This window comes from Cyanistes caeruleus, chromosome 1 (assembly GCF_971803275.1).
Source record: "Cyanistes caeruleus chromosome 1, bCyaCae1.hap1.1, whole genome shotgun sequence".
In the NCBI taxonomy this organism is placed as follows: Eukaryota; Metazoa; Chordata; class Aves; order Passeriformes; family Paridae; genus Cyanistes; species Cyanistes caeruleus.
In genome coordinates, this window is record NC_141701.1 from 18,078,231 (window position 1) to 18,100,458 (window position 22,228).

The following is a 22,228-nucleotide window of genomic DNA, read 5'->3' on the forward strand; positions in this document are numbered from 1 at the left end:
GGGACTGAGGTTGGCTCAGACATGGGAGACTTCCATGTTTAGTCAGATGAATCCTACCTGCATCTCCTGTGTCCTCATCAGGCCTCTGACACTTCTGCTGTTGGCTCTTGCTGAAGTCAACCATAGTATCTGTAGCTTTTCTTTCTCTTTTTTGGCTCCTTTCTTTTTTTTAATAGAAAGGGAAGTTCTTAGACATTCAGTTGTGGAAGACAGTTTGTGCTTGAAAAGCACACATAGACCTTCAAGTACCTCTAATTAGGTGCTTTTTCCTCTTCCATTCAACTCTGATAAGCTTAGGCACTCTCCGTTTGTCCACTTAGTGAGGACTGCTTCCCAAGCTGCTTACCATTGCAGTGGGAGATTCTGTATCCCATTTTGCACTGTGGATTCACAGAACTTAAATATTTTTAGGACTAACTGAAGTCCTAAAGCTACTAACTCACACTGAAATGAAATAAGTCCTCTGTAACTTCTGAAAAATAATACTGGATTATAACCAGAATATAAATATTTTAAGCAAAAGATGCTTAGAAAAGTAGGTAAAAATTATTGGCATAGCAGTAGGTTTTTAGTTTAGATTTATATGTATTTTAGATTTAAACTTTTAATTTAAACAAATTTGCTTGAATTGATGGGGAAGAACATGTTCAAATACCCAAATATTTCTTGTAAATATGAAATAAGCAAAATAGAAGCTACAAGTAATGCTTCAACTTCAAAGCATTTCATAGTATTTAACACAAATCTACAATTTCCTGTTCAAGCGGTATACAAAAAACATCTTTTAATTCTTTGTCACAAATTTTATAATCCAACCCCTTCTAAAAAATTGTTTTAGATGTTGCTAAGTAGAGACATAGGCAATTAGTGGGTAGGCTGCGGCCTCTCGGGACATACATTACTTTGTTCAGAAGACTCTTAGAGTCAAGAAGTGCCCAGATGTCACAGCAAAAATAGAGGATCCAAAAAAGAAGCCAGCAAGTTGTAAAGGAGAAATTGGCAAGTAAAAGCTGAAAGCCTGAGTCCCACCTGTTCTACACAGTGACCTGCCCAGCTCTGGGCTGGCCACCTGCAATTCAGAGCCTTGGACAAAAGTCTGCTGTTACATACCTCCTTCCTTACTAAAAATAAAAGAAATAAATAAAAGGATGTCCACGTTGCTTGGTTCAGTTAATGGAAACTTAGATTTAGATCTCTTTGTATGTATTTTGGGGGATGGCCTGTAGCACAAAGGAGAGGAGTGCCCTAATACAGGGCTGCCGGGCAGGCTGAGGGGATGCAGGGTGCCTGCTCCCAGGGAAGCTGTTCCGCTTCCATTTAGTTACTCTTTCACTGCGGTTCGAAGCTGAGTTCCCAGCAGACACACGGCAACTCCTTTGTCTGTCTCTCCCTGGCCCATTAATTGTCCTGGTGCTGCTCAGGACGCACAGAAAGTGGGACAGCCGCTGTTCCAGGGAGATGGCGGCCGAGGCTGCCTGCGGCCTGGGGCTTCACCTCGCGCTTGGCCCAGGAGAGAGCCCCTGCCCTGAGTGCAGATGAGAGTGAGCAGGGGACCTGGGATGGGGCTTCTGCAGGGAGAGAAGTGCCTGGGATGCTGCACAGCACGAGATCCCTGCCACACAATGCATCCTTCAGACCCAAATGATGGCAATGAAGGGCTCCCGGGGCCTGCGAGGACGTGCTCCTGCATCGGGCAGACAGCTGAGGGCCTGGCGTAAGAGGGGCCCTGGGCTTTAGAGGTTGGTATTAAAGATGGCAATAGCTGTGATCTTTAGTAAAAACAATAAAATTCTTTTTGTATATCCAAGCAGGTTTGTTTGGGTTTTTTTCTCCTCTGCTAATCCGGAGTGGAATTTGAGCCAGAAAGGGCCAACCAAACCAATGCTATACACGCTGCACACTCCTAAGTATTTGTTTTAAAATGTGTGTGAGGTCAACATAGAACATGCCTTGAAATTTGTGTATTTACTGCAGTGAGTTTTCTGTGCCTTGTGGTTGCTTTTTGTGGGTTTTGTAATTCACAGAATTAAATACTGTGCATACGAAAAAGTCCATTATGAATCTTCCCTTAGGAAAACTTTTTGTCCTCAGCTTTTAAATTACAATCTGTATTATTTGTGCCAATGTTTAAAATAGCTTCCTAACTTACCCTGGTTACAGTATTCTGAACCTACTCCAGATACATTTTACTATGCACAACTCCCACTCACTATGAGTTTTTATTTCAAGTAACTTTTCATGAAATAACATGCATCACAGCCAGAACCCTGTGTTGCTGTTACATAGTTTTCTTTACAGTTTTCCAGCTGTATTCCTCCTCCCATGATAAACTGTGTTGTTTGTATGCATTTTTATCTTAGAATAAACTAATTGCATTCCTTTAATCTCATTTCATAAACAGTGCCCTGTAATGCTGTTATCATTATTGTTGACCTTTTTTGGAATTTATCCAGGTTATTAATGCCTTTTTAATGAGAATCATGGGATTTAAAGTGTTTTCTGAGCAGTGTTTACTCAGGAATTGATAGATTATTTCCTTTTCTATTTTTCTTTCTCCTCTTGCTTTTTTGTCTGACATCTTACTATGTTCCAACCAGAGCTATGCAAACAATTGATTTGGAAGTTGCTGCCAAATCAAAACATTAAAGAAAATCTTTGTTTCAAACTGAACAAAGGCCATATTCAAACTAAAGTATTTTGAATTTTTTGGGATCTTTTTTTATGTTTTACCCCGTTTTTAAAAGAAGAAAGGCATTTGTTTTCATAATTAAAGCATCATTTCAAACAGAAAGTAGAAAAATCTGATTTTCCATTTTTCTGGCCATGTTTAACTTCAAATCATAAATATTTTTAGTGCTCTCTGATCTGTTTTTTTTAGGTGACCAAATTACTACCTAAAAGATTTGTTTCCCTCAGAGCCATTACTTAGAGCAGTATTGAGTGGATAAATCTGTATATTCCTCATGTTTATATATCTGTATTTATGCATGGGAATGGAAAGCTAAGGGAATGTCTTTATTTTAGTCAGGCAAATCTCACTTACTTGATTTCACTGTCATATAAAGGCATTGGTGAGTGGGTGGTGAGTAGAGTCAGAAGTAGAAGGTCAAGCATAAGCAACTTACCAGATCTTTGCAGATGGTGGTGTCATTTTAAACATTTGGCCTATTTAAGCAGTGGTATTTTACTTGCTTTTGCGTACCTAGATATCTAAATCCTGATGAAGCTGTGCTTTAGATGTCTTCACTCCATTTTGGTTCTCCCATGAAGTTAAGAATTCTGAGCTTGGGAAGAGCCTAGGAGAAAGGAAAAATGAAGTCAAGTCCCTGTCCTAGTAAAGAAACCACAGTACTCATAAATAAAACCCAGCAGACAGAAAAATTAGATAGGAGTTGCCCAACTTTGCTAAAACTTTAGATTGCAGAGAATAGTTTTCTTATCTGTGTTGTGTGCAGGGTGGAGTCTCCTGATGGACGTGGGAGCTGTGGAAAACTCAGGTTTGTATGGATTTCACCCATTTAGCTGGGGTTAATGAAGATAGGCATTCCAAACTATGTGGTTTTATGGAGGAGCTGGAGAAGGGCATGACAATCTGCAAGGATGGGACCTCATTTCTTTATCAAGTTCTTATTGATGGATGCTGTGTTCCAGGGGTGTGATGGGGAGATCATGTACAGCATCCTCCCAGTGCAAAGCTAAGCCTGGCCCTAAGAATCCCAGGTGGAGCCTGCATTTCCCCAGTAAAGCACACAGCATTAAAGAGCTGCCATTGGCTTGTTTTGTGTGGATCCTGATTTATGTGGTGTAGTGTGAAACATACACCCAGGTCTTTCAAAAGAGACACTAAACTGCTCATCGCTTTTTAAGGTGACCTGCTTCTAGGCATGCACAGAAACAAGAGTTTGTCAGACCTGAGAAATTTTGCTGAGTGAGACTGGTGGGAGGTGGTTCCCAGTCGAGATGGCAATTAGGGAGAGCACCAGTTCCCAAATTCCCCCAGGATATGGAGACCTGGCCTCGTTTTGTACATTCATCCTCCAGCTACTGCAAGGTGGACATCACTTCTGCAAGGAGTCTGAAATGTACTGCATTTAATGTGGCATAAAAAAATAACAAACCTGCTTTGTAACAGTGTAGTTTATATACATCATTACATAAAATGTATTTAAAAGAAATTAAAATTCTGCCAGGTTTGTTTCATATTTTATTAGTATTACATTGTCTTATTTCCATGCTGAGGCACTTCATTGATCATGAGGTCAGTGTTCCACCGTTCTTAGATTCTGTAAATAATAGGAAGCTGTTTGCTTTTGAAATCTGGGCAGGCTGAATGTTTGCTAGAGCTGGTGGAGTACAACTTGACCACACACCTGCAAGAATCAATAAGCAGAAACAACACAGGCTTCTTGTGTGTCCAGTAAGAGTGAGAAAAAGCTGCAAAATGATGGCAGTCATAACTTGAAATGCATTGGCCTCAGACCTACCTTAGATTTGTTACTGTAAAAAATATAGTTTATGCAACCAACTGGGTAAGGTTTTACTGTTCTTTTCAATAGATGGCACTTGAACTTTATTCATTTTTTTATAATAATTTCAACATGTGTGTTACAGTAAATATTTTATTCGCTTACAACAAATTTTGATTTTTATCCTGGAATTTCAGGGTTGTTTCACCAGTTACCTCCCAGATATGTTTCTCCTTCCAGTGTTTTTCCCTTGCCTGTTGAAAACATGTCAAACTGATTTAAAATGTTTTATGCACTTTGTAATGAAAACCATATGTCTTATATTAAGGGTGACTATGCAAAAGCTTTCACTTGAATCAGGTTTTGCATGCAATTTCATGCACTTGCAGATACACTGTGCCCGTGGGCCTGTGCAGCTCCTTGCTGTGCCCCAGACAGCTTTTCTCCTCCTTGCACACAGGAACCAGATTTAGGAGATGTGTTGAAGGGGCCTCTGAAAGCCCTTTGTTAAACTTCTGCCACCAACGTGACGGGAGGGCTGGGATCTTTTCCCAGTCTGTGATGAAGTTTGCTGCCTCTCTGTGTACTGCTAAGTTATCCCTGCCAAAGATGACATTTTCCAGTTCCTAAAAATACTTCTGACCAGCCTATCCATTTCCCTTCAAAAAGACCAAATAGTACTGCCCGGTACATAAAAAAATCCCCTTGGGTGATACTGCATGGGTATAAAAAATAAATAATAAAAAATAAGTGTCCATAGGTGGATGGAAGAAATAATTTATAAAACTGTCAAATGCAAGTTAGCATTATGTTATACAACTTCCAGTGTATTTTTTGAACCTCCAGTCTCAATGTTTGTATTGAGGTTGGTGTAAGAAAGGAGCATCTTTCTGTCTCTAATAACAAAGAACCTTTTTGTTTGAACATGAAGATAAGTTCCCCAGACTGTTCCCTTCTGCTCCATGAGCATATGTTCCCCTGACAAAGGTCACTTCAGGCTGAGAAGAGTGAAATTATGGAAGCTGTTTTTAAGGCATTGGTAGAATGGCTCAAGCTCCATATACAAGCACAAAAAAATAATTAGGTCAGGCTGACTTCTGTAAGAATAATATCCTTAAAAATACATAAAGCAACAAAAAACTCCAACTTGTAATGCTCTTTGTCTATTCCAACATTAGCTTTTGGCTTCTCTACAAATCAGTGAATTAGAAACAATTAAGAAAAACACAAGCCCAGATCATAGTGATATGCAGAATATGCATGATGGCTCTCAGCCAATGTCAGTAATTATTTTGTAGTGACTGTGTTTTGAGAGAAGAGCTTGATTGATTGTGGTTTCACAGAATACATAAGTCACATTATGTATTCATGTTGAGATCTGCAATGCTTATAATTTGCATTAGTGTGGTTCAGATTACTACTACAACTATAGTACTTAGATCAGAAAACTGCTTAATGAGATTAATTATTTGATAATAATCCTTCTTTCAAAGTAAAAAGAATAAGCAAGAAAAATGAGTGAAAATCAATATAAATAATAATTTATAAAATTGCATTTAGATCCAAAGACAGGGAAGCACGATCTGTGTTGTAGTCCTTCCCAAAAGGCTGTCTGGTTTTGAGCTGGAAGTCTTCTTGCCCAAAACATTTGAACGATTTATGGAGACCCACACCCAAAGTTTTGCTCCACATCCCCTCTGACTGTGTATCTGCCAGCTGCCCAAGTGCCCAGCTGTGACTGGGCCAAGCACCCATCTGAAATGTGACCACAGACCTGTCTGCTGAGGGAGCACTGTCGAGCAGTTGGGTCCACCCAAGAGTGGACAGTAATGGCTTCATTCATTGGCCAGTGCAGTGGGATAGGGAAGGGATGCCAGACATTGCTGTACTCAGTTTCTTGCCATCATTCATGGAGCACAACTCACAAATGTGAGTTTGATGACTAAACCTCATAAAATCAGAGGGCTGATTAGGTACTAAAATTCAAGATTCACAGCAGAGAGCATGCCACACATGCCCACAGGAGATGCAGAGAGAAGTGCCCATCTCCCAGACTTAGTCACCTGCCTGTAGTCCTGGGTGTGCCCACGTGCATGGCTTGGATTCACTGTGAGCCTCCATACCAGAGCCAGACCATCTCTGTGAGTGCAGGCATCCAGCAGGTTTCATTCCTCAGAAATACGGGCAGTGCTAGTGCTACCAGTCCAAGCAGTTAGAGCTTGAGGAAAAGGTCTGAGTCCAGTGCCTTCTTTAGACCAAAGGAACTCGAATCTACACTTCTCCTAAGAGTTCCTGAACCAGTGCAACTTACTGGGCATCCTCAACTTCCTCCCCTGATGTTAGAACTCATTACAGTGGAGAGAGTGATACAGGCAGAGCATGTGTGAGCAGCTTCTGTCACCCAAAGATTACAGCAGTCCACATGGAGGAGAGCTGTGACCTGTTCCTTGCTCTCAAGGTTATACCTGCTTTTACCCAGTTACTGTTCAGTGTGAAATGTAATAGTTAATTCCAAAATAAGAGCCTCCCATACAATAATCCTAAGTCAAACAAGTAATAAAGTCAAAGGCCAGGAACTGGAACCAAAACCCACTGTCATCTATGGTCTTGACACTTTGAATTCAGCACATTTCCCACTAGGAGACTTGGCCTTCAAAATGGGTCATTTTTAAGGCTGTTATCTGAAGAAAAGCCTGGAATGTTAAAGGAAGATGTCATTGCTTCTTTGCAGCTTATTTTTTTTTAAGTTTTTCAGTGCATGTGAGCAGTGTGGTTTTCTTTCCTAGATTGTTTGTGGCACACAAAATCTATCTTGCAGGAACAGCCCCATATTAAATAGAAAAATAAAAGCAGCATTAGTGGTTCCTGGAAATATGCTGCTTATGATGTTAAATATTGGAGCTAGAGATGTAGCTGTGAGTTAAATTGAACCAAATATCTTAAAAATACAGGCCCTTTCTTTAGTGGGCATTACAACTGAATTCTCTCTACTTTTCCAGCTGCTTCTAATGACTTTGCTGGATATTTTTTCACACAGTCAGGCCAAAGCTCTACCCATGGGGTCTCTAAAACAAGCTATCTAGAGAGACAGCATGTCACATATTTCTCAAGTAGCTGCACCAAAGAGGTTAATATGTATGAATATTTTGGTCATTTTGCTGTATAACAGAGTGCTTTTGAAGGCAAGAAAGCTCAGCAAATTTAAGTGCTTTACATTTTGAGGACAAGCTGTTTCTGTGAACGCTGTTTTATTTACAGCTCTGTTTCACTGGCTGTATGCAAAACCTACTTCAAGACTGATACATTTATAAAGAGGTCATGTTTATGGAGTCAAAAGAGAGCTAAGCTCTGTGGTTTATATACATTGTAGGCCCAATGTACCTGCAGAAGGTGATCAGTTCTACCTGTAAGAGGTGTGAGTGCAGTGTGTGTGATACAGTCGGGTACAGCTGTTGTCCTTGCACTGCGGCTGAGGCGGGTTAGGGGTGAGGCTCGTCGGGACCGAGTGGGTGGTGGCTGCCCTGCACAAACAGCAGCTGCTGCCAGCTGGAGGCGAACCTGGCACACGCAGCTCCTTCTCCCGCTGCTCAGTGCCGCCCCCGCATCTGTAATTGCATCATTTGCAGGATGGGAAACCTGCCCTTGAGACATTCCTGAGAGCCTCCCAGTTGGTTCCCGTGCTGCGACAGGCGAGTGTGAGCTCCCCGAGCTGCGGTGGCCGATGCCACCCGCGTCCGGCGGACCGGGGTCACCCTGTGTGCCTCTGCCCGGGCTCGTCACGGGCAGCTCGGCAGCTGGCACGGCCTTCCTTCTCCTCGCTCGGTGTCAGCCCGGCCCGGTGACTGTCGCGATGCTGTCGGGGCAGCAAGGAGGCGAGAGGCAGCACAGAGCGCTCTCAGCTCGCAGCCACCGAGCGGTGAAGTGCGGGGGCGGCACCGGGCTCTGCAGGGTTTCACTCTTGCTTCTCACAATCCCCTTCCCGGCAAGGAGCAACCCTGGAAAATGTGACGGTGCTTCGTTGGCCATCCTTGTGCTGTTCCTGCCATTGCACAGGGCAGTGCAGAGCTCTGCTCCCGCGGCGTGCTCGGAGCCCGCTGGCGGGCGGGGGAGGCGGCAGGACGGGCTCCCGGCCTGGGCTCGGGCGGCCTCCATGGGCTGGGACACCGATGGCTGCAGCGTGGAAGAACATGAACGAGTGAAGTCCAAGTGACATACGGCTGAAGGTGGTGACTCAACGTGTTGCATGCATCTTTTGCAGCAAGGGGTTAGTGAGACGCTCCTTTTAAGAGGAAAGTGTGTGATTGAAGCTAAACAAGTGTTATGGCCAGTTGGGACAAAGGAATGCGGGGTTGAGAAATGTCAGCCTCTTTCATAGTTAGCACTAAATTAATGGGCTGTTCTGGGGCTTACATATGTGAGCTTTTGTCATTACATAGTTACAGTGACAGAAAGAGTCAACAGGCATTCTTAGGAAGCTGTCACCTGGAGAATGGAGTTAGGAGAATGAGAAGCTGTGTTCAGCCCCTGCCTGCACTGCTGCTAAGACAAGGAGTTTCATGTTTTGTTAAGATATTTGTAAGACAGAAGTCACGCCTACCCAGGAGAATACGTTGCAATGGATATTTTATGGATAGATGCCATGTTATTTTGCTGAGAGATGTCTACCAAATGGGAGAAGATATTTTTTAAAGTCTCCTAATAGCATTTCTGTCAAGCTCTGCTACACACAAAACTGGCTTGAACATAATTTATACACTTGGAACCATCACTAGCAGTGACCCCTTTAACTTATAAAATGTTCTCAAAGATCCTATAAATAGCCACATGCCTAATTTTAAACATAAGCAGTCTCCTGTGCTAAGTGTTAAGCTTGTGTGTAGCTGTTATTAGAACTGGGGCCAGAAAGGTTAGTTCATGCTTTGCAGACACAGTTCCTGGTCTCAGATGCGGTTCAGTCTTTCAGAAAGCTCTGCTGATGGTGGGGTTGTGTTTTCAGGCTCTGCTGGCTCCTGCCAGCAGTGCCCAGCCCTGCAGCTCTTGGTGCTCCAAGCCAGGCAGGTCAGGAAGAGGCACTTGTTAAGCCTTGCCACTCGGCAATGCTTTCGATAGCGAGATCTGATTATGATGTGATCTGCTTACCCAGAGATGAACCTTGGCTAGGGCTCCTGCTCTCTGCGCCACAGCCAGGACTTGGGGAAGCTGCTGGTGTCTTGCAAGCGCTGGAATGTTTTGGGGACCCAAACACCAGAGGTATGATATCTGTGTGATGTGTTTACTTGTTTGGGTCTTGTTTAGAAGAGTAGTTTTGAGTGTAGTGTGATACCAAGAGTGTACATTACATGGAGCGTACATTAGTCTTGTAGATGGGGATATTTTGCTTATCAGGAAAATTCTGTTGCATCTGGGAATGTCATGTCCCATGATCATTTTGCTTCCCTAAGGAGAGGGTCACTCACATTTACATCTGTAAACATGATATAAATTCCCTGTGAAACCAAGTGTCTTTGCTGCTTTCCTTCCCTCCCCTTGCAAATTTTCACGCAGCTCTGATCTGGTTGTGGCTGTGGTAGCTTGGGTCTTATTACCAGAGGTGTTGTACGGGATATGGAGCAGGTTAGAGGTGCTAGAGCTGGGTCCCTGGGATCCCCTTTTGAAGAGCTGAGCTTTGTATCTGAGCACTTTGAAATGAAGCTGAGGGATATCCTGGGATGGGCTGATGCAGAGGCACAGAAAAATGTAGGCTGGTCTCAGATGTCCTGAGGTAGGGAAAGTATTGGGTTAAATCCAATCACACCTTATCCTAAGGCCAGTTGCTAAGTGTTGCCACATGGTAAGACTGGTTGCTGGCTGTCTCAGCCTCTTTAAGGTTGTGAAGCCAGGTTCTGACAAAGCCTTTTCCCAGTCTCAGGGTGAAAGGTGCGCCCTTTACCATCAGCCCTGTGAAGAATTTAAGGGAGATTGAGGTCTAGCTGCAGTGAGAGGATGATGGTGGCTGCAGCTGCATCTCCCCTTTGTGGAAAGGATTGTAAAAACTGCAAGTTTGCAGCTGCTGCCTTGGGGATGTCTATCCATGGGATGACATCCAGAAATTCCCAGGTGAGACATGCTCCCCTTGGTCAGCCACTTAAAGGATGTTGGAGAGTTATTTCAATCCCCTCTGCTAAAGTCACCATTCATTACTGTGGCTCTGCAGCATGAGACCTGGGTATGGCATAGAACGTTTGCCATTGGACTGACAGATTAGAAAAAAATTATAGCTTTGGTATTTTTTTTTTCCAGAGGATAAGATTTTCTAAGCAAATCTATCTGCTACTGACCTTAACAAAATGAGAGCAGTTTCCCTTGTATATGCCAGAGCTTATGAAATAAAAGCTGTGATCCTTAGAAAATCAGCAATCAGACAGATGACTTGGTACCTGAGATCTACATGTGATTACTGGATTATTTTAAGGTTATTAGAACTGCCTCACTATGCTTCTGTACCACATGAAAACCTGCATATGTGTGTAGATAAATATATAGATGTGCTGTTAGCCTGTACAGGTTTATACATACATATATATATAAATAAACATTTATGTTATCTCATTAAACAAAACAGAAGCAGTGAGCAATGTTTCTGTATGGTTTAAAGCATGAGAAATATCCAGTTACAGCAGTGTGTTCTAATCACTGTGTTCCTGAAGGAGCCATGTGAGCAGCCTCATTCATCTATCAATGGCTGTGAGGGAGCAAACAGGTTGTCACAACACAAGTGCTCCTGTCTGAGACCTAAAATGGCTTCTGTAGTGTGAGGGTTTTGTGTCCAAATGTTTTTTTCTGCTCTGTCTGAAGTGCCAGTTCTGAAGAAATGTTGAAAATCTGGAACAAATCCAGTTCTTGTCCTCAGGGATGTTTGAAAATCCATGCAACTTCTGAAATTCACCCAGAACAGACAAAGGAAGGATGCTTGTGATTCACTGTTATTTTGAAAACAATCTTTTGAGTTATAATTTCCATCATGTTTTCACTCTTTCCTTTTCCTTTCCAGGCAGTGAAGCTGATTTTAGCTCTTCAAGCAGCACAGGCAGTATTTCAGCACCTGAAGTCCATATGTCAGCTGCTGGAAGCAAGAGATCTTCTTTTTCTCGCAAGTAAGCAAAGCAATTTTTCCTGAATGTCGCTAGTGCAAAGACAGACTATTGTGTAAGGTGTTGCATTTTAAAACAGTCAGGTTAACACAAGGCTCTTGGGTAGCATGCTGGTGAGAACTGCAATATAAGAAAGAAAGAAAAAAAATTCTGTATTCAGTGCACAAAAATTGTCAGTACGCCAGATCAGCCAGCTGTTGGGGTTTATTTGTTTATTCGTGGCAAGTGTGGGAAATACAATCCAGGCATTGGCTGGAGTGGAGGGAGAGCTGGGTATGTTAGTTAACAGCAGTATTTCTAACCAGTTAACCTAAACCTTCTGGTCTTAGCACTTTGTTTTATCTCTGTCATAAATAGTCAGGTCAGCTTACACCTTTCCAGATCATGATCTTATTTTTTGTTTTAAGAAGTAGACAGTATTACCTTTGATGTTTTTTTATTTATTTTTTTTTCTGAAGTACCCTTGCCCAGCCTACAGGCAATTTAAAAAAGAAAAAAAGTATCATAGTCACCTGTCTAAATGAACTGTTCATGAAAGATTTCTGTAAGATTTCTCCCTGTCATATGTGAACTGCAGGTTCGGACAGCTTGAGAATACAGGGGCATTGGGATGGAGCAGTGCACGTTGCGTTCTGCCCACGCAGTCCCTGCTGGTTACATTTAGTGGAGCAGGAGGAAGGAGTTCAGATGGACAGGGCTGGTTTCCTGCCATGGAAGAGCTGGCAGGCAGGCTGGGACCGGCAGCAGGAGACCCGTGTGCTTGAGTCACACAGGCGTCTTGCAGGCCGCGATGTGTCCCGGCATACAGAGCTCAGCAGAATGAGGCTTTGAGAGCGCTTCCCTGTCTGTATCATGAGACTGATAGAAAAATAAACGCTACTGAAGTTCCCTCTAGATTACATCTAACAAGGAAAGTTACTGGCTGTGGGGAAAAAAATGGTACCAAGTATAATATGAAGCCCTAAAATCACCTTAATTTCAGTAAGATTCTGTATAATTTCGTATACTACTGTGCATGTTAATATAACTTTAAACTAGAGCATACTGGCATCCTGGATCGGACAGAATTCCTCGGTAATAAGGCTCCTCCAGATGCGCTGCTATGTTAAGCACAGTCTCTGCAAGTTCTACCACACACCAGAGCTGATGATACACTGTATAAACTGGAAAGAGATAACTCCTTTGCAGTATGTTCTTTTTTAACTGTTCGACTTTACTTGCTATGAAATACTTCAGTGTTGTCACAAACCACAGTCCTGTACTTCATTGTAAAATAATTACAAAATCACCCAAACCACAGCAGTGTGATGAAGGTTCGCAGCAGCCACTCAACCATCTGTTCCTTATAAACTGTTCCATTTGCAGAGAAGGGAAAAAACCAAGTGAAACAATTTAAAGAAGACATGTTGCTTCATAGTTCTGTGGTATTTGATTTTTTATATTCAAGCCTGGCAGGGTTTGCCTTTTCCTGGTATTTTCTGATTGATATTTTTTTTTTTTTTATTTTTTTAAACATGTCCTTTCATTACCATTTAGAAGAACAACTTCAATGGGAGAATGAAGGTAGCAGTGTAGTAGTGTAGGATGACAAACCAAGTGAGCAGGAGAGGGACACATCCCAAGAAGGTGGCCTCAGAGCACTCCAGCCCTTGAGCAGCTGTCAGGCAGGGAGGATACCAATTGCTTTCAAGCACACACAGTTGAAAGATTCTTTAATAAAGAATGGGAAAAGAAAGGTAAATATGTATGAGAAAAACTGGAAGGAAAAAAGAGAAGACTGTGCTTTCCTTTGTCTCTTTTAATACTATTTCAGCCTGCTCTCCGTGGGGTTCAAGCTATACCGAAGTGAATGAATAGCTGACCATGACAGATGAAGCACCCAGTATGCCAAAGGCAGAAAAGAGCAGTGGCCCAAACAGAATCTGTTTTCAGTGCACACTGTGATCCCCCAGGCTGCATGCTGAGGAGCATGAAAGCAGTCTTACAGCAACCCTCCATGCACAGACACCACTCTGCAGGCCTGGCCAGGGAAAGCTGGAGTGTGGTTCTTTTGGCATTAGTCCAGACCACAGGCCTCTCATTACTTAACAGAGTCAAAGATTCAGGGAACATGGATGGTCTGATGAAGTCACTGGGAGCTGTGCTGTCCACAGAGAGATGTAAAATGGCTGAGATTTCCTTAGAACACATAATTCAGACTGAGAGCCCTCTGCCAGTGACAGAACATGCAGTGGCTGATCATTTCAGAACTTTATTTCTTTCCAGCTACTCACAGTTATCTCTCTGGTTTATTGTTTAGAGAACTTTGTGTGTAAAGTAAGGCACCTAATGGGTTGTGTGATGAGAATAATGTTTTCACCATTTTTGTTCTCCAGTCGTGGTCCTTATGGTCGGAATAATGGATCCTTATCCTACAAGTCTGGAGCCAGTCCACCTGCTTCACACGGCAAGGACGCTTCATCAACACTGTGCAAAAACCATCTGAGTCCTGCTAACATCCATCAGAGTTACAGAGCGTCTTCAGCCAGCAGCAGCAACTCAGGCTCATACAAAGGAAGTGACAGCAGTCCAGTGATGAGGCAAGTCTGTGTTTCAGCCTCCTGGTCCTGGTGTAATCCTCTAGATTACATCTAACAAGTAAAGTTACTGGCTGTGGGAAAAAAATGGTACCAAGTATGATATGAAGCCCTAAAATCACCTTAATTTCAGTAAGACCTCTGCACTGTGTTCTGGAATCAGCTGTAGGAGTTGCCATGCAGGTCATCTTGCTCCTCACCATAGCTGTGATGCCTTGTATAGGTGACTTAGCAGTCAGCAAAGTTCTCCATACCCTGTAAAAGCTCTATTTTTTCAGCACTGTAAAATTCCAGTTTACTTTAACTCAAAGTCCTTTGCAGTTGGCTTTCACTTCAAGGCAGGCTATTTCATGCATTTTCATGCCATCAGTTCTTATGAGGATTTACTGGTTCGTTTGTTGTAGGGTTCTTTTCAGTTTGGAGAGAGTTGGGTGGGGTAGTGTAGGAAGCAAGATGCACTTGGGTGAAAATTCACCCCGCCTAGCCTTCGGCACCTCCCTAAGGAGTGCAGTTTCCTGTACAGGAAAGAACACAGATACCTGCCAGAGCATGTGACACGTGGCAGAGAAGAAATGGCCACCATGCTACTGCTGTTGCCCTCTCTCCCAGACAACTTGGCAGCCAAGCATGTAAGATACACACCCAAAAACAGACAGGATGAGTGTAGTTTTCAGTGTGCTCAGCTTTATAACTCCTGTGTGGAGCTGAACTCAGTCCCTGGGCTGCCTCGCCTGGCTGTCTGTAGATGGGTGCCCTTGCCCTGCCTGCTCTTGGGCACACCACCCATTTGGGGTGAAGGGATGGCCAGGTATTTTAAAGTTAAAAGCCTCATTTGATGTAATGACAATGAAGCCAAGTACAATAAATAGTAAATTTTGCACTGTAGCTAAAAATCAGCTGGTTCCTCAGGTACTTTGACTTGCAAGGTGAAGTAACTTGTGTGGACACTGAGGAGCCCCAGATGAGTCAAGGTTTGCATTTATCAGTCAATGGGATGCTTTTCATTCTGCCAGGATGTAAGAACTGTAAGAGTGATGGTATGTGATGGTTTGTTTTGGATTTTTTCAGACGATCAGGGAGATACAATTCTTGTGGTGACAATCACAGCATTAAGCCACAAAATCCAGAGCAATATTTGACTCCTCTGCAGCAGAAAGAAGTGGCAGTACGGCATTTGAAAACCAAGCTGAAGGAATCTGAAAGCAAACTTAAAGAAAGGTAAGCCTCACTTCAGAAATCAGTCAGAAAGATTTATTTGGGAACATTTAGGGATGGTAAACCTGAGTGGTTTTGCTCATTTCTTGATCAATGAAGTTTCCATTAAGAAATTTGAAATATTAGGTTGTTTTTGATATTTCAGATTTCAGAATGTACTAAGGGAATGCAAAACAATGAGTCTGTCTATAAATATAGCTGTCTCTTTTTCCTTTTTGGAACTTACACAATAGAATACTTTAAAAAGACAACTTTTTACAAGTCTGATTTAGATTGAGACCATTTATGCATAGAACAGTTTCTACCTGCCAGCATGCATTAACAGGATACCTTAGTATCCTGTTCTACCTCTCAGTGAAGTAGAACTGCAATGTCCTCCTTCTCCCAGTGTTTTTGTCGCTTATATACTGATTTTTTCACAATAGCCCTTTGTATGGATGCTGAGCAAAGAAGTGACAATGTGCATTATGCAGCAACAGATGTCTCTTTTAGTGAGACTGCACTCTGAGAGCTGGCTCTCCAGCACAGAGAACCTAAGGGGGCACAAAGGGCTGTTTGAATGGAGCCCAAGACAGAGTTCCAGGGACCCAGTGCTCTTCCTCTGCATCTGCAAGGCCTGGAATTGATATAGGAGTCCCCTCTCCCCCACTTGCTCCCCATGTGTTTGCAGCAGCCTCTGGCTCCCTGCTGGGGAAAGCCTGCAGACCTGAGCTCCCTGGCTGTCTGAGGCCAGCACTGGCTCTGGAGGTATGTGACAAGCTGCTGGCAGGCACTGGGGATGCATCCAGGCAGCTGTTTCCCATTTCCTCCAGGGCGAGGCAGTAGGGGAGAATTTAAGCACTACACTGGTTAGACCTGACCTAGAGGTCACCACCTGTGCCTCAAATTGTCCAGGATCACAGCACAGCCCACAAGGCTGCTGATTTTGTGGGGAGGTCAGTAACTCCCGTTAACAATCAGCTGGCATAGACTCTCTCAGAGGTGGCCACAAATGGCACCTGGAGAAATTTGCTTCCTTCTTGGAGCATCTCAGCAGCAGAGCTATCTCTGTGGGGTGTGGCCTCATGTTGACTTTAACTGAGCAGTCAGCAGAAGTGTCACCTCATTTTATTTTGTTACAGGGAAACAGAAATAGAAGAGCTTAAAGCTCAACTGGGACGAATGAGGGAAGACTGGATTGAGGAAGAGTGCAATCGTGTGGAGGCAGAGCTGGCCTTAAAGGAAGCAAGAAGTGAAATTAAACAACTTAAGCAGGTTATTGAAAGCATGAAAAACAGCTTGGCTGAGAAAGACAAAAAAATTCAGAAATACTTCGTAGACATAAACATTCAAAACAAGAAACTGGAATCTTTGCTGCAGAGCATGGAGATGGCTCAGGACCACTCTGTGAGGGATGAGCAGAGCCTGGAGTACACGAGCGACTCGGAGGGGAAGCTGTTAGCACTGTGTGCCACCCTGCCAGACAGCCCCGTCACAGAGGACCAGGGTCTGGAGGAGGTGGCAGACAGTGATCTGCTCCTTAGTGAGGACAGAGCTAACGGGACTGACTCATCTGGAGAGAGTCTGATTGCCACAGCCTCTGAGTTGAGTGATCCAGCTCCCTTCGGTGCTGCTGTAAATAAAGAGATGCTTGAAATCATTCTGGATGGAAAACTAACTTATTGCCAGGAGGGAGAAAAAAGCAACATGACAGTGGAACAGGCCATCCAGACTGACGTGGTGCCATATAGCTTAGATGTGGAGCAGCTCATTCAAAACATCTTCAGAGCTCAAGACACCTGTCCTCTAAGCCCACCTTCTTCACTGAAGGAATTGGGTGAATTTTCTCTTGGAAGCTTCAGTGATTCTGGTATCATAGTGGACTTAACTCCAAGTGATCCCAATTCTGCCATCCTTTTGTCTCCTATGGAGTCTCCATGCAGAAAGGTGGAGCACAGAGTTAATGAAAACCGTTTCATGAAAGAACTTGATTTTACAGAAACTCATGATGATGAAGCCTTTGAGTATGTTAATGCAGGAATAAAGAGGAGATACTGGAGCAGCAGTCTCCTTGGGGATCTTCTGGCTGTAGCAGCCCCTGTTGTACCAACTATTGTGTGGGCTTTGAGTACTCAGAGAGGAGGAACAGATCCTATTTACAATATTGGAGCATTGCTTCGTGGTTGCTGCCTGGTGGCCCTGCACTCTTTACGCCGAACACCCTTCAGTATCAAAACCTAAAGTCTACTCTGTCCCTGGGCACCAACTGGCTGAGGCAAAGAGGGATGAGATAGATCATAAAAAGCTACTGTATATTCTGGCAGAGTCCATCACTTGGTTTTGACTATTTGATTTGCACTATAGATCAGTTCAAAAACATGTTGTTTCAAAAAAAAAAAAAAATAAGCTAAACCTTGTACTTCCACAAGATGTTTTTAACAGTACTGCTGCTTACAGAAATAGTCCTCCTGCTGGCAGGCACCATGTCCCTCCCCTGTCCTGGTGACTTTCTCATGCCAGCACATCTGCACAGTGAACATAACCAGGGAAATCAGGAATTCGAGCCTATTGCTCTTTCCTGTTCCACTGCTGAGCTAGGATTGAACTCAGTCACTCTCCCTGGATGGTTCACTGAGCAAATGTACAGGCACTTTGCACTGGCTCAAGGGTAGTATGAGATGGAGGGAAAAAATGGCCAGGGAAAGGTGGGGTATTTCTCTAGACAGCACTAACCTTCCCTTAGGGTATCACACCTGTGCTCCAGAAAGCATGCTAACGCTTTCCATTTGTTGTTCCGAGTGTCAATTCAATTTAGAGGTAAAACCTGTATTCCCCAGGCAGCTTCCAGCACATCGTTCGTGCCTGTCTCATGTAGTGCTCTTCTCAATTGTGCAATTGCTTGAGCATTTCACTGGTCTTGTGCGTATACAGGGACTGTAACCAAAAATGTACATTGTTGGGAGTCTTAACACTTGTTACAGTGATAAGTATAGGCGTGGATACACTTCAAATCTTAATGTTGTTTTAAAGTCTTTATGTATTGGAACCTGATAGTCTCTTGAGCCCTTTGAAATACTATGTATAATTGTATTGTGTTTTAACTTATTGTTTATTTAATTGCTTTATTGTAAATTACCTTTATAATCACAAGTTCAGTAAAGCATGATAGAAATGTCAAGTGTGTGAGTGTTTTACTGTCAAAAGGTATAAAAAATACCCATTCTAGCTGAGCTGTCAGGTACAGGCTGAGCTAGAGGAGGTACTGTGTCAGGTACTGTTCCAGGAGAACAGAATTAGACTGAGAAAACCAGAGTACACTTCCAAGTGTAAGCACTCACCAGTTAAAGGCTCCAGCTGAGCTGCAGCTGCACACACAACCTGCTTTGCTGCCTCACACTGCATTCACAGATGCAAGTGACCTAATCTTTAACCCAAGGCAATCATCTGGAAACCTGTAACTCCTCAGTGCTGCAATCGCAGAACAGTATCAGTCTTTCTGGCATTTAACCCATCTGACAGTCGTGGTCTGAGCATGCATGCACACTGACCATCAGAACATGCACTCTCCACGTCCAAAACCTACAATCTCTGGATAGATCAGAGGACAGCAATGCTACCCAACAGGCAAAACAGTGGGGTGTTTCTGGTTCCACCCAAGCTTTCAACACCACCTTTGGCCATTCGAACCTCACTGGCCTCCTTCTACAAAACAAGTGTAGTATTTCCATGTGTGACCCAGAGAAGAAGGGTTCCAGGGAAGCCCGGGAGTGCCATGTATTGCACTGCAGCTTTTGGGAAAGAAGTTATGAGTAATCCACAAAGGAGTGTAATTGGCCACGTGTGGGGAGCATTTGCAACACTTAAAAGAGGGTGATACACGGAAATGTCTCCCACACCTTTCATGTCCCTGTGATGCCTGGGTGGTGAACTATTTTGTGTTTGCAGTAGAGATTCTAGAGGCTTCATTAAGCATTACATTAAGGAGGAGAACTCTTAACAGATCATTTGAAGTAATATAATCCCCCTTTAACAGAGCTGGACATTAGAGCATCTTGCTTGCATTGCCGTAACTTTGTCTTCCATGCCTTCCCGCCTTCTTGGGTGCCTGCAGCCATCTGGCTTGTCTTGTGACACTGCTGCACTTCATACTGCTCAAATGTCACATTCAAAAGCTTTTAAATTATAGGGACATTAGGGCCAAAATTACCAGTTGAAGGTATTATTAATGTAAATTTTATACAACCATGGCATTTCAAAATTCCTGAATGTCTCTTCCTGGGACTGAAATGCATTACAGAAATTTTTATTCTTACATCAAAATATGTCTGTGCAGGACCAAGACAGCAGTATTTTACACCTGATATTACCAGCTTCATTGCAATGTTGGATTTTTCACTCACAGCCATTATTGCTTATGTGATCTTTGCTTTGAGTGACAGTGAAATGCACCATAATTCAGAAGAAAAAGTGATCTTTGGTTCTAGATGCATTCACAGGTGACTTTGTGGGGGGTTTTTGCAGGAAGAGGCAACAAAGTGGCAATAACCTACATTTACGTTTAAGATGCCAATAGGCTGATCCCATAACCAGAACAATGCCGAAGTTTCTTTCTGCCCTTAAGGTTCTTCAGTCAGTTCAGCTCTCATTAGGCATTTAGCTACTATGCTCATCAAGAGATTACATCATTCCGATCACATTCCTGATAAAAGCATTTGCTCTGATCTCTATCCAAAATTCAGTTAGCTTCTAAGCCTCTGCCTTTCCTCCTCCATACTGCAAGGACACAGACAGCTTAAGCTGTCCTTTGTTAGAACACACCTGAATTACTATAATGCACCAGTCCCAAACTTTGGTCTTTTTTCCACAATCCATAGAGCATATGCCAGCTGTTGCTCCAAACATACCAACTTAGCTGTTTTCCCCTCTCATATTATACCTTAGTCATGTCTCACCTGAGTCTCGCTGGTGCTGCACACAGCTAGGGAAGGATCATCAGCCTCCAAACAGTTCAATAAAAACCCCCATCTGTATTTTTAGGAAACAGTTTAGAAAATGCTCATACCTATACCTGTACCACACTGGGAAGTCTTCAAAACATGCAGGTGCGGAGGACATGCAGCTCATACACTATGGTTAAAATAGTGGACACCTGAATTTGGGCTTATGGCACAGGAACCAAGTCAGCTCCTTTCTGGGCTGAAGGGATGCATGTTCTTAATCCCATTACACATTTTCTTTCTAGTCCAGGAACAAAAAAAGCCTTTCTTTCATATTCAGCTTAAGAGGTATGCAGCATGCCCTCCTGCTGCAAATGTTGAGGTTCAGGCATCTGATTCCCTTCCCACCACAGATTTATCTCTATCCTTCACAGAATCACAGAATGCACCAGGTTGGAAAGAACCACAGTGGGTCATCCCAAAGCACATGGCACAGGATTGAACCCAGGCAGTTCTTGAATATCCTTAGATAGGGAGACTACAACTTCTCTGGGTAATCTGCTCCAGTGCACACTCAACTGCACAGTAAAGTTCTTCCTCATGTTGAGGTGGAACTTCTTGTGCATCAGTTTCTGCCTGTTGCCTCTTTCCGCCCTTGCTTATGTCCTTTTCACAAGGCTGTTCCTAACTTATAATTCAAATCTCCTTCCTTTCCCTGCAAATTAACTCTTTTAATACCAAACTCCAGAAACATTTAGTACTGTTTTACGTATGCCCTATATAAGAAGTATTTTGCTCCAAATCCCTTCAGACAAATGAACACAAGACCTGGCAAGCATGAACAACTGCAGCACAGTCAAGGAAAGGATGATTTTTCAGTCATCCTGGCAGGTCAATCCTCCACAGTCAAGAATATCGGTGAAAGCAATCAAGTCCAGCTTTCAGCCAAGAAATTAAAAAAAAAAAGAGCACGTGGCCAACAACCAAAACACAAAAGCAAAAAGGAGGAGCATATGGCAGCAGGAAGGAAAGACAGGAAGTATACACAGGCATGTACAGGATCCTCAAGAAACTCAAACCAATATAGTATGAGAGCAGCAGCCTCACTAACTTTAGCAGAAGTGTTTTCGTATTTATCAAGGATAAAAAGCAAGATATAGGAAGGAGGAAAGGAGAGCACAGGAAAAAAAGATGAAACTGATAATAATGCACGGCTTATGACCACTCAAGAGACTTCCTCCAACAACACTGTCCTCCCTACTGGCACCATTTCAACACAGGGCAGAGATGGGGGAATCTCTAGAACAGCTGTGCTCGTTTGGCAGGTAGATGGAAGGAAGAACAGCAAAGCAGTACACAGCAGGAGGGAAAAGCAATGCAGCACTCTCCCCATGCAGAACATGACAGAACTCAAGGGCTTTTAAAATGCCTGAAGGCTCAAAGATCAAATGTGCTTTCATGATGTATTCAGAGGCTTTGTTTGCAACTTAGTAACTGGCCCACCTCTTGTTATTTTTAATAAATTGTATTGATTTATGTCTATTTTGTATTGTCTCAAAAATAGCAACAGTAATCACTAATTTTCTAAGAAATGAGACATAGCTTCCAACAGATTTCACTTTAAGCAGGCAGTAGATAGCCAGTTTCCTTGCCCTGTGTCAGCAATAGCAAAGGAATTGAGACTGGTACCTCTTTTCCTCTTGAGTGCTCCTAAAAGGACAAACATACATGGTTACTAAAGCTTATTCATCGACTTTCTCATCTCAATCCCTTATCTGAGGTGTGTAGTAGGAGCAGATTTGCTTGCCATATTGCTGCACTGAAGTCTGCACTTAAAAGTAATCCATTCTACTCTAGCCAGAACACTTGTGCAGAAAACATGCATGGCAGTGTTGGCTTCAAAGTGTATTTCAAAATTTAACATC

The 22,228-nt window shown here is 43.0% G+C and overlaps 1 protein-coding gene across 4 annotated transcripts in view; it reads left to right on the top strand.

Moving 5' to 3' along the window:
* The window catches only part of SYBU (syntabulin), a 79,061-nt gene extending 61,289 nt beyond the window's left edge, over positions 1-17,772 (top strand). For 2 of the 4 annotated variants that reach the window (XM_086880166.1, XM_086880165.1), the window contains 4 exons: positions 11,497-11,599; positions 13,972-14,175; positions 15,241-15,390; positions 16,509-17,772. In XM_086880166.1, the coding sequence (XP_086736292.1) occupies positions 11,497-11,599; positions 13,972-14,175; positions 15,241-15,390; positions 16,509-17,607 (1,556 nt within the window). In that variant the 3' untranslated portion in view covers positions 17,608-17,772. Of the gene's footprint in view, positions 1-8,721; positions 9,717-10,304; positions 10,563-11,496; positions 11,600-13,971; positions 14,176-15,240; positions 15,391-16,508 lie in introns of those variants that run through there. The other 2 variants (XM_023920531.2, XM_086880180.1) reach the window with 2 other exon arrangements.
* The last annotated feature ends 4,456 nt before the right edge of the window (positions 17,773-22,228 follow it).